This window comes from Centropristis striata, chromosome 2, assembly GCF_030273125.1.
Source record: "Centropristis striata isolate RG_2023a ecotype Rhode Island chromosome 2, C.striata_1.0, whole genome shotgun sequence".
NCBI classification, from domain to species: domain Eukaryota; kingdom Metazoa; phylum Chordata; class Actinopteri; order Perciformes; family Serranidae; genus Centropristis; species Centropristis striata.
The window spans coordinates 10,104,284-10,116,956 of NC_081518.1; the positions used below are offsets into that span (position 1 = coordinate 10,104,284).

Sequence of the window (12,673 nt, forward strand, 5' to 3'; positions counted from 1 at the left end):
GTGCACAAAGGCAGGAAGCACAGCGCACTGCTGAATCAAAGTACAAAGAATCATAGGTCTATCATTTTAGTTAGACTGATGCCTATTCTTTTGAAATTGAAATTGTTTTTCCTACAAAGATATGTGATAGAAATGGTGGCTGTTTATAATAATAATATATTATATTATATAAGTATGCATAAAAAGTATGGGTGTAAAGATACATTGATCTCGAGCAGTGGTGGAATGTAACTACATTTACTCTAAGGTACTTGTACTTTACTTGAGTATTTCCACATATGTACTTTCATATTTCTACTCCACTACATTTTAGGGGCAAATATTATAATTTTACTTCACTACATTTAGCTGCTAGTTTTAGTTACTTTTCAGGCCAACATTTAAAGTAATTTAAAATAAATTAAATTAAACCTCATAACAGAGTATTAAGTAAAAATAGCCCTGTCATTACATGCTGCTTATATGCTATATATACAATATGAGTGGGTCCATTCTGCATACGTACTATTACTTTTGATACTTTAAGTACAATTTGATGCTGGTACTTCTGTACTTTTACTTAAGTAAGTTTTGAATGCAGGCTTTAACTTGGAGTCATTCTGCAGTGTGGTATTAGTACTTTTACTTTACTAAGGGATCTGAATACTTTTTCCACCACTGATCTGGAGTGGTCTATCAATTCAATGATCAGCGATGCAAAGTAAAAATGATGACAAATAGGCCTATCATCATCTTTTAGATACACCTTAATATGTATTATTTTTTATTAAAAAAATAATAGCCTAGATGTTGTTGGTGTTGTTTCATTTAAATGTCTGGAAGACCTCGGTAATTAAATTGTTAAACTATCACCTAATTATTTAAAGAATTTCTGTACATTAAAGCATATATATTTAGAGCTGGGACCCTTTCCTTTTATATGCTGCTAGTTAAAATATCGTCACACTGTTAAAATAATCGCCAAAGTCATTTTTTGTCAAAATTGTTTTTTGGTTTTTTTTTGCCCAAGTCATCTCCTCATGACGCCGGCCACCTATGGTAAAATCGCCTACGTCCTCAGTTGATCTGATCATGTGATTTTACCCCTTTAAGATCATCACTTATTTGACAATTTGCCACATTCATAGGCATCAGATAAGAACCCAGCAAAGAAGAGCTAGAGGGAGATTGTTTAGTTATCAGTTTAGTTTATCAGTGTTTTATTGTTGACACTAATATTGGTAACACTTTACTCTAAAGTGTATACATAAGAGTTGAGTTTGTTACATCCTTTTTGAGTGAAATGATCAATAAATGTCATATGTAACACTTTTGGTGAAGTGTTTTGTGTTTCCTCCAAAACTGTGACGATATTCTAACATTAATTATGCACGAAAAATACAGCAGTGTTCCAGCCAACCCCGGCCTCCCCGACAGGTGTATGGAAAGCTTTTGTTTTTATTGCAATTCCCTAACAAAATGTGATAATGTGATGAAAAAAAATGATATTGATAAAACTTTTATTTTGAATTGAATCGCACTTCCTTCTGCCGGCTTGAACCTTGCGAGGAAAGCGAACATTGTCGATCGTTGTCTGCCGACGAAATAACTTCGCTTTGAAGTAAATGAACAGAAAACAAAATGAACACTATGGAGAAGAAGCTGGCGGACTTGATACGTGAACACCCGAATCTGTACGACCAGTCGCGGCGGGATTACAAAGACAATCTGAAGGGGCACTTGTCGTGGAGAGACATCGCAGACAACATGGGAAAGTCTGAAGAGGAGGTGAAGCTCAAATGGAAAAATCTACGCGACAAGTTCTGTAAGGCGAAGAAGCGACTGGCCAAGCGAAGCTTCCCTCTGCTGACAGACGAGGAGATCCCGGTGGAGCGGCCCGTCCCGGTGCTCTACCACCAGCTGGCCTGGCTCAGCGCCTATGTCAAAACCAGGGCAGAGACTGACGAGGTGTGTTTACCTGTCTGTCCTTCATTTATTTAAAATGTCTTTTTAAAACACTAACGCCAGCTAGGTAATTTAACTCTTCTTGGTTTTTAACTTGGGCCCATGGAAACATAGCCACAGCTAACGGCAGGCTGACTAACCATAGTTACACTGTCATTACTCAATATATAATATGGTTTTATACATAACCCTTATATCCCCAACGCTAGCTAGGCTACATTTATTTCATGTGTACTAATAACATCAAAGGAGATATCACCACTGGCAACCGCTTCTCAGAATATCCGGGTTTATTTTTTCAAAATAAAAGCACATGGTGGAAACAAGCATTTCGTCACCCTGTTAAAATAATCGCCCAAGTCATTTTTTCAAATTTTGCAGGAAACACAAAAACTTCACCAAAAGTGTAACATATGACATTTATTGATCATTTCACTTAAAAATGATGTAACAAAGGATGGCTATTGGCATAGTAATAACACTGTGTGTAAGTTATGTAACTTAAGAGAAATAAGTGAATTAGGCAATTTTTTAACATGCCTTTGTGACTTAAGCAAAATATGGTAACACTTTATTTTGAAGGTGTCTAGAGAGTCACACAAGCCTGTCAGAAACATGACATTAATATAGTATATATAATATATTAATATAAGTATCATGAGCATTAATGTTACTTCAGAGTGTCATTAATGTTCATGACCCATGACATGTTTATGACATGCTCATGTCACTCTTATGTAGACACCTTAGAGTAAAATGTTGCCAATATTAGTGTCAACAATAAAACACTGATAAACTAAACTGATAACTAAACAATCTCCTTCTAGCTCTTCTTTGCTGGGTTCCTATCAGAGGCCTATGAATGTTGCAAATTGTCAAAAAAGTGATTATCTTAAAGGGGTAAAATCACATGATCTGATCAACTGGATGTAGGCGATTTTACCATAGGTGGCCGGCGTCATGAGGAGATGATTTAGGTAAAAAAACAAAAAATGACTTTTTTTTAATGATGATTATTTTAACAGTGTGACGATTTGCGGGACACAAAAAGTAGAAAATGTTTAAAGTATATATTTGTCTTCACTAAATAATGTAAATGGTCAGAACACCATTACTCCACTGTATCTAAAAGTAAATAGTTGTACACTGCTAAATGGATGTTGTGAATGTCATGTACAGCACCTTTAAAAGTCCTGCACAGCCTTGTTACACCCACACAGTTGATTTTTTTTATTTTGATAAATAGACCTGTGGGTGTAAATGACTGTTCTGAAAGGTATAACTGAAACCCCCTTTTGCAGTTTGCATAGCCTTTAAATGTCATGAAATGAGCTACAAAATGTATCAATGCAAAATGCGGATGTTGTGGACAGAGTAGGTTGTGTTATGATAACCTTTAACATCACATTGCAACAATATATCTGTGATGTGCTTATATTGGCCCATAATAACCAACTGCCAAATAATGTTCAGGCTCTACCAAATATTATAAAATACTACTAATAATATAATTTTAAAAAGTATTTATTTTTAATATTTTAAATAATTTATATACATCTGAAAAGAAAGGTGAAATTCATCCAAACCTGTCAGTCTGTTTTGTTCCGAGTTGAAGATAAAGGTTGTATAAGGGACTTTTTATATGTTAGGCTGTGATCCACAAAGAAATTGAAGCTTGTCATAAGTGTTTGTCAGTGTTAACCAGTAATGTTAGATGCCGTTTTCATGACACACAGGTAGCTGGAAGTGGTGATGATGTGGAGACAGAGCGAGATAAAGATGAGAAGGAGCTGCATTCCCCCCTGCACGTCGTTAGTACTAGCTTTTCTCTTGTGGAGTCTTGTCCAAACAACCATCAGGAGATGGGAGTTCCTCTTAAGCGTAAAAGGCAAACCAACACAGAAGCGGAGATAAGCTCTGCAGATGCCCTCGCTAACCTCAGAGATGAAGATGAACTGTTTCTGCTCAGCCTTCTGCCTTCACTGAAAAGACTCACCATTAAAAAAAGAATGGAGGTACGGATGAAATTTCAGCAAGTGCTTTATGCTGCAGAGTTTGAGGACTAAATAGTAAGGCAATAAAAACTCCTATGATCAGTAGTAGTTTATGATTCTATAAGCATTGAACCTGTAAATAGATGTTTTAAACCATCATAACTTTTTAATATTTATTTTTGATTTCCACTGCTATTAAAAACATCAATATGTAGATCTCTACAATTCCGTGTTATCAGTGGCATCCATCTATTTATTAAGAGCTTTATCTCTTGGGTTGAAAACAGAGAAGAGTCTTTAATTTTGAATGTAAGGTATAGATAGAGCCACTCCTTTGTTACTATGTATAAAACAAGAGCAAACATAGAATTAATTTGGTATACATGCATTAAAGTATATATGACTGAAAATCTAAGTATTTTCTTTAACCTTGTAGCTACAAATATGGGAAGTGAGGTAGCAAGTTAGTACTTAGGTACTTTTCAAATGGCTTTTGTAGATTATACAAAACTCTGTGACTGTACATAAACATATCTCCTTTATCAATTTGAAAGAGTAATTTCTACTGTATATATATCTTTTTTTTAACAAATAAATATTTTCTTTATCCAGAAATACTTTTCCCTTTCCTGTTATTTTTTTCTAGTCTAGCAAGACCTATCACCACATTGCTGTTTCAGAGTTGGAGAAAGGTCTGGCTAAACTTACTATCATTCCGGGATAACACCCCAGCTTGTTTCTTGTTTCTTTAAACCAATCACAATTGTCTTGTGTGGCACTAAGCCCTGGCTGCAGTGACAGTGCCTGTGCAAATAGAGAAATAGCAGAATGAGAAAGGGAGAAAGTCGGTGATAGGCGTATCCCAACAGTCTACATCCTGTGAGTCAGACCAGCTAGTTTACAGATTTAAAAAATAAATCTTAGAGTAGCTGCTGCTAAAATGTGTTGCTGTTTAACAGTAGAGGCATTGGAGTGGTGATTTTATGTACACAAACAGTCGCCCTATGTCCAAAATTCTTATCACAAATTGCAATTTTAATTTAGAAACTTAACTTTTGAATCTATAGAGCAAACTCTAGCATTAGACATGTTTATGTTTGTATATATTTTTTGGTAAAATTGCTGCATGGGCCATTAAGTATTTATTTCTTTATCATCCGCCCAAGTGTACAAAGATGTCTTTTGTCTTTTCTGTTGCAGCTCAATCTTTATGCTGGTCTGTAGGAAAGAATTAGCAGAATTAGCCCTGTCTTATATTTCACTAAGAGTACCTTCTAGTTGCTGTGATTTCATTTTCTGAGCTGCAAAGTCATTCACACACACACACACACACACACACACACACACACACAAAATCAAGTCATCCGTCTCTGTTCATGGGATTGGTTTGTAACAACAGGCGTTACCCTTCTCTGTTGCAGAAGGCACCATTCTCCAGCATTTCTTCATTCATATGTTCATGTATTCCATTCATATGACTTGTGCATTATGCTAATATGTGGGTGTGGTTTATGTATGAGTACAAGTCAGTGCCTCAGTGCTGTACTCTCCCATCCTCTCGCTCTCTCTCTCCTCTCTGCCTTACTGTTTACATCCCCCTACGAGCGTCCTCTCTCCTCTCTCCTCTCTCCTCTCTCCTCTCGCCTCCTTCTCCCTTCTTTGCAGTTGCTCCGAAACCCCTCCCCCTCTCCCTGGCTTCCTGCTCTCTTGTCATTGGGTGCTGCGTGGGGTGATGGTTGTGGTTTCTGTCGGTGATGTCTCCAGAGCATGTACCGGCTTACTGCTTCAGAAGTGTAGAGGCTTATTTTTGATTGAGCAGCCTCACAGGACCTCTACATTGGATGGATAGATAGATAGATAGATAGATAGATAGATAGATAGATAGATAGATAGATAGATAGAGTAATGGTACCATCTGAAGTGTCCATCATGGGACATTCAGGAGTCACTTTCTGCTGCCTGTAGCTGCCACAACTGACTGACACCCTGAATCTTGGACTCTACGTTCTGCCAGGAAATAGAGGAATCAAGCCTCGTCCTGAACAGTTTCCACAGAGTCATTGCCTCAGACTTTGCTGACAGGAACAGAGCATAGACGTATTCTTCCTGGAACCAGACTACAGAGTGCTGACAAGCTGCAGAAAACAGGATCAACACTGCTTTTTAATGCCTGAGGTGAGTAACTGCATGGCAACACGCTGTATATGTTAGTAAGGGATGGTGGTGGTGTAATTACAGTACAGGTTCTTTTACTGTGTAACATTTTCTCCTATCTCTTCTGCTATTTGGGACAGCATGATTACTGTTTCTTGTTTTCTACTGCTCAAACTAATAAATCACAGTATCAGAATCTGTGAGCATAGCATCAGTGCAGTACTGCTGCAGAATGAAAGGCTTGCTACTACGATGAAACAGCATCTCTTCCTCCTATTGGTGGGGATGGTTCCACTGAGGACTACTGATTGGTCACTGCTGCTGTCTGTCATGTCTAAGGGCGTGTTCCTACAGTGATTAACATGGTCATATGGCACAAACAACCCACCCTGAAAGTAGTGTGTTTGTTTAGGTGTGGTTGGGAGATGATGGGAGAGCAGAGAGATGAGTAAGATAAAGTGGATGCAGGGCGATAGGAGATTGATGGAATAGAGCCTTTGTCATGTGTGCTTTTGATGTGAGATATTTACATTGTTACGCATTTTTCTCTTGCATTAGGTTAAAAATATTAAATTAATTACATTAAATTCACTTACATCTAAGACCAAATGCTGATATTCAGTGGTAGTAGGTAACCAAGTTAATTTACTCGGGTACTGTACTGATTTTACACATTTTGTTTACACATTTTGTGTAAAAGTGCAGCAAAGAGTTTTCTGTTCTTTCCATCCAACATTTTTGGTTGGCGGAAATAATTGTTTTTTGGCAACAGTTGATGAAGGAATGTAAGAAGTGGTGGCGTTGTTTACATACAGTGCACAATGCACAGCAATACACATGCACTGCATAGGCCAACATGTGACATTCAACACACTAAGGCTTGTTTTTAGCTTAGCCTATTGCCGGAAATGCCTTCGCTATGTAATTGAAGCAGTTGTAATTGACCTGCTTCTCCTTTTTAAAATTTGTTGAATATTTTTGATGACTTTACACATTTTTTTTGTTATGTATTTGTGGAAGGTGTTTTATATTTACAGATTCATATTTACACACAGATTGATGATCAGTTCACACAAATAATTATGACACAAATCTACATGGTCACCCAAAAGTTGGAATATATTTGTTTTCAGACACAATTGATTGATTAATAAAGTTCTGAGAAGATATACACTTTATCTGTGAAGAATAAATCACATTGTCGCAATCATTTCATGGGAAGGAGCAAAAAAAAAAATTTATTCCAACTTTACGGCCGACTGTGTATCTCTAAACATAGTTGTTTAGTGTCATTACTGGTGAATCTTTGCACATTATCAAAGGTAGTTACCTGCAGTCAAAATCAGGCCTCACAAAAGCAGAGGCAAATATCAGGGGATGTAAACATATAAAGGCATTCGCTGTGAGGCAGAAAACAGATAAAACAGAAAAACAAACAACAAAAAAGAAATGGACCTCAACATCAAGTCGGAACTATGAATTCTCTGTTTATTGCGGCTATTCAGAGAATGAACTCAGGCAGTATAGAGTCAGCTTAGAGGCGAACGGATCTACAAGAAACAGGTCATATGATCTCTGGTCAGCCCTCAGCTATTAGCAAGGGAGAGAGAGAGAGAGAGAGAGAGAGTTATGGCAAACAGAGGAAGAGAAGCAGAAGAAGGGGAAACAAAAGAGGAAAAACATCAGTGGTTCTAGTAATGCAGTTTTCTGTTGCTTCCATGCTAGGACACTTTCTCTTGCTGCGTGTGGTAATGGAGCTATCATTCGTCAGTTGGTGAGGTCGGAGGCGTTCACATCCTCCTCTTACATCATGGTGAGATGGAGGCCCACTGGATACATTTGTCATGAGCTACTAGTCGAAGAAAAGGTTTTTATATTCTATATTCTATAGTTTAATGTCAGTTTTGGTAGTGATTGTACTGTTTTCACTTTTAGTAGTGTCTGGAGAATATCAGAGGGAAGAAGGTGTCATCCTGTGGTGAATGTGTGAGTCGTGTTTGTTTGAATCAGTGAGAGATGGGAGGTAAAGATGTAATGTTTGTGACAGAGACTATACAGCAACTAACCTTTGAGACTATATTACATGAGTACATTTTGAGGTCGGATAATCAGAATAAATGGATGTTTGGTTTTATGTCTAGCAATGTAACACTTGAAGTTATCCTTGCTTGTGTACAGAATTGAGGAGAATATATATCAAAAGCATTTGACATGGTCATTTGCATAAACAGATAAAAGCCATTCTTGGATAGCATTTTTTTCATATTTCTTTGCGTGCAGAATGTAAAAAGACAAGATTAATGAAAATACAAAAGAGGTATCTCATCCAAACAACCCAAGTCCTGTTTGATAGATTTCCCTTGGATTGCACGCACAAAAACAATGATTTAGCAAAATAGAAAAAAACAGAGATATCTTCATCTGCACTTCTTCCCTGCTTTTAACATCTAATTGGGTCGGTCTCCAATGTTTTGTTCCAGGCTGTTTTGTGCAGTTCAGCAGAAGCCCAGCACATCCAGTGACCAAACTGGAATATTAGAGGTTCATCTGGTTCCAGGAAATCATAAAATCCAAGAAAGCTTGACAGTGTGGCACCAGCTCAACAGGAACCAGACCAGAGGAAGACACTTCAGGACTCAGGGGTCTGCCTGATCTACAATCCTCCTTGCAACAAGACATTGGGCAGAGGACAGTCCTTCTCACCATGTACTCCCCTCAGAGTCTCCACCGCTGGGGCATCACTCACAGCGAGAGTATGGAGCGGTTAGCCTACAGCCAAGGTAGGTTGGCAAGTGTAATTTGACTGAATAACTCTATTATATGAAGATAACTCCTGTCAACTCCCCCTGTAACCTGATCTAATATATACAATTAAATATAATATTCTGTAAGGACTTGTGAGTAACAGCTCTATACCTCTATACAAACAGCTCTCCTGTCTGCAGTTCACTCTTGTCTACTTTAGTACATTAAGCAGAAATATCCAATTTATACTGATTCCACTCTGACCCTATAACTCCTTTAGATACACAGTAATTAATGTGTAAGGTCAAATGTCAGTAAAGCCTATGATTAGATGAAGCATCATCCTGGTCCTGCAGATGGTCAGCTTTAGCCGACTCTTACATTAAAACAAGTCACCAATCAATCAAGACAGTGAGTTGGCACTTTGGCATAATCTATGAAAACATTAACAGTTTGTAATGATTCACATTGTGCTCATGACTGGTCAAGAAAATTACACTGTTGATACAATTTTAAATAGAGTTATAACATGTAGTATATTAATTGATTGAAAATTTGATTGATTAATTAAAACATGGGATGTTTCTGGGCATCAGCCTTTGGGCGCTGGGTGTGAACCCCCCAGCTGCAGCTCGTATGGCAAGAGGGTCGTACTCTATGTAAGGAATAATGTACACAGAGCTGGTCATGATTGCCACACAGCAACACAAGCCTTAGCATACCAGTTAATATTACTCAATATTCCAACAGCAAGAAGACCAGCTCGCCATCTGTCTTGCAGCCTTTAGTTTCCTGCAGCACTCTAAAAGCGGGTCGGAGACGTACTCTTGTCCGACAGCCTCTTGCTCAGTCACTCTCTCCTTCTCTCTTCTTAGTTTCTTCCATAGAGACAGCTCAACATGATTCTTTCACTGGCTCGCCAAGCCACGGTTCTGCCAGCCAGCACATACTGTAAACATAAACACTCCAACTTTGAATGTTATGTTTACAGACTGCAACAGACAAATTCGACTGATTCTGCCTTTAAGTTAGAACTGTCACAAGTTTTAGCTTTGACAAATGAGAGTATTTGCTTGTTTTATCATCCTCTATAATAGTGAGGATGTAGCCTGTATTGGGTTGTAGACTTCTGGTCAAACAAACAAGTTTTTTGCAATTCTATGACATTTTATAGACTAAAATATTAAGACAAAATTATTCAAGAAAATAATCAGCAGATAAATTGATGATTAAAATAATGATTACTTGCCAGCTATAAATTCCACGTAGGATGATTGTTTCAGTTGAAACCATAAACAGGTTTTCCATAGCTGTCAGAGTCTATTGTCTTCATGTTACTCTCCTCCTCTTTACTGGTGCCTGTGTGGGTGTTTATTGTTTCCACTGTTATGCCTCTAAATTCTGTTTTGCATTGCTGTTTACCATTTCCTCTGTGGGTTCAATATTCTACATTTAAAATAGGGCCTTAGACAGGACTTTGGAAATATTGAGGTTATCAGACCAAATTCCCCCAGCAGAATCCCACCCACACAAATTATGAGCAAACCACACACCAAACTCTGTAAATTTCTCTTGAGAATAAAATAAATAAAAAATATTTCAGTCATTCATTTCACTGTTTACTTACATCATCTGCAATTTGTATTTATTTTTAAGGTATTTAAAAATATATATATTTTGCTTAAAATTATTAATTAATTATTAATGAACCTGTTTAATAAGTTTCAACCACAGAATATAGACTCGTCTTCGTGTCGTTAAATCCCCCAAATTGAGAGGGGCCACCTTCTACCTTGATGCCCATTATGCAAAAAAATTGTCGAAAAAGTGCCCTCTTGGAAAACAGATGTGATGATGTGCCCTCTTTGGTGGGATCCAATCCATATAGGTTACCCACATGTTAGAAGAAAGTTGTCCCATCTCACGCAGCTCCTGTCCTCTTGAACTGATATGTTTACTTTAATGTCTTTTTTGCCCCTGCCCCTCAGACAGCCTGAGTCCGCCACTGCTAAGAGTAAATGCATTTGCTTAAGATAAGATGAGATGAGATGAGATGAGATGAGATAAGATAAATATAAAAAGAGTAGTGATGGGCAGTGCTACATTATGTCAGGCTGGTGTTAAACAGTTTGACTGCATTTTACATATCACACTTATAAACCGACCAAGAGTAAGTTTTTTTTAACCTACTCGTCTCTCTTAACCCTCTGGGGTCCGAGCCTATTTTGGCTGATTTGAATACTTTTGATTTTGCCCTTCATGTACCACATAAAAATGTTTACTTTACCCATATTTGGTATCCATTTTAACGTTAACCTACTTCATCAACATATTGAGTTGAAAAATGATACTATTTATTACAATAAAAACCACAAATGTGCTCAATGAACTGTTTTGGAACTTGAAAATGTAAACATAGGATACAAATATGAACATATAACAAGGTAAAATTTAAATAAAATAAAACTATATACAAAAAAAGTCCCATAAAAACATGATTATTTATAGGTGTTTTTTTTCCCTTGTTAGCTGCAACTCTTCATAACAAACTGTGTGCAAAATTACACAAAGAGCTACACCAACGCTCAAATATTTATGTACTTTCAAATTTAAACTATCATATCTTTGTTTTTATATGACCCAGGAATGTCAAACAAATACTGGAAGAAAGTTTCAAGTCTATACTTTGGAGTGAAGTTGAAAGCAGCGCTCCATGTGTCCTAGTTTTTTTTGTTAAATGTCACATGATCTAATCAGGAAGCCACCATCATAGACCCCAGATGGTTAAAATAGTAGTGTGGGCCCTCTTGTCTCCAGCCTCCACCTGGAGGCTGCCCTCCAGTTCTCACTTGCAGCAGCAGAGGGCGCCACGTCCACAACACAGCAGCCGCTGAAATCATTACGTAGTGCTGTCTTTTGTGTGTCTTGTGAGCCTGTTGACACCGCCCCTCAGGAGGGTGCAGCGGGACCGTCACAAGCCAGCAGTCGGTTAGGTCTGCTGTCTATAAACAAATATCCACAGCACCACCGCGATGAACGAGAAAGCCTTGTGTCTCACGGAGCAGCTGTCCACCATGTAACTCCAGACCAACGCCTACGGTTCGTCCGGGGACGTTACCGCGGTTCATGTTGACTGTAGAGAAACCTGTCACTGCTCTGCCCGGTGGTAATCACAGGTATTTTAATGCTGCGGTTGACATAATGGTCGCTCGGTGAATTGTATGTCAAAGCTAGCTCGCGAACGGTTGTCAAACCGTTTTAATCTGGCAGTTTTCGCACCGTTACAATAATTTCCGAGGTACGTGAACATGGCATCGCCCGCAGAGCACGACCTGGCTCTGTCTGAAGCAGACAGCAGCAAAGAGAAAGCTCAGGTGTTTGGGATTTTGCGGCTGCAGGAGGAGAAATCTGGTGCTGGGGATAAAGCTAACAGTAGCAGCACGGTGAAAGGAGGAGGAGGAGGAGGTGGTGGTGGAGGAGGAGGAGGAGGAGACGGTCGATGGCAGGCTCCTATCTTCGCTTTGGCCAGGAAAGCATCCGAGACCATTTCAGGGAGCATTCACGTCCTGCCCAAAGTGTCGGAGCAAAGGACGTCCCTGCCCGGGGACTGGACCGTCCAAGGTAGAGTATTGTCAGCATCAGGGGGCGTGAGGTTCATGAAGAGGTTGTCTGGTTAACAATAACACGTCAGTAAGTTTTCATTTTATCTCTCTAGAGTCCATGAGACCACCTGCACATTACTTCTTCATGACGTGAAGACATAAAAATGAAGCAACATTGAGCCTCTCCATCAGCTTCCCTCTAAAGTTCTGGCTTGAAACTCCATGCCAGATTTT

General features: G+C 38.5%; 2 protein-coding genes across 4 annotated transcripts in view; both read left to right on the forward strand.

Annotated features, from left to right (window-relative positions):
• Positions 1–1,503: 1,503 nt before the first annotated feature.
• LOC131990344 (uncharacterized) lies at positions 1,504–4,553 on the forward strand. Its single transcript, XM_059355640.1, has 2 exons — positions 1,504–1,947; positions 3,681–4,553. The coding sequence occupies exons 1-2, from the start codon at positions 1,621–1,623 to the stop codon at positions 4,008–4,010; spliced, it is 657 nt and encodes a 218-aa protein (XP_059211623.1). The 5' UTR covers positions 1,504–1,620; the 3' UTR covers positions 4,011–4,553.
• A 1,215-nt stretch (positions 4,554–5,768) lies between these two features.
• rufy2 (RUN and FYVE domain containing 2) overlaps positions 5,769–12,673 on the forward strand; it is a 28,549-nt gene continuing 21,644 nt past the window's right edge. Inside the window, exons 1-3 of one of the 3 annotated variants that reach the window (XM_059345768.1) lie at positions 5,769–6,113; positions 7,818–7,959; positions 8,573–8,872. In XM_059345768.1, coding sequence (XP_059201751.1) covers positions 8,797–8,872 — 76 coding nt within the window. In that variant the 5' untranslated portion in view covers positions 5,769–6,113; positions 7,818–7,959; positions 8,573–8,796. Of the gene's footprint in view, positions 6,114–7,817; positions 7,960–8,572; positions 8,873–11,771; positions 12,459–12,673 lie in introns of those variants that run through there. The other 2 variants (XM_059345758.1, XM_059345776.1) reach the window with 2 other exon arrangements.

Bases quoted from the DNA above. Each gene is read 5' to 3' on its own strand.
- LOC131990344 (XM_059355640.1), top strand. From the start codon at position 1,621: ATGAACACTATGGAGAAGAAGCTGGCGGACTTGATACGTGAACACCCG. The intron at 1,948-3,680 runs GTGTGTTTACCT...CATGACACACAG, and splicing joins CCAGGGCAGAGACTGACGAG to GTAGCTGGAAGTGGTGATGA.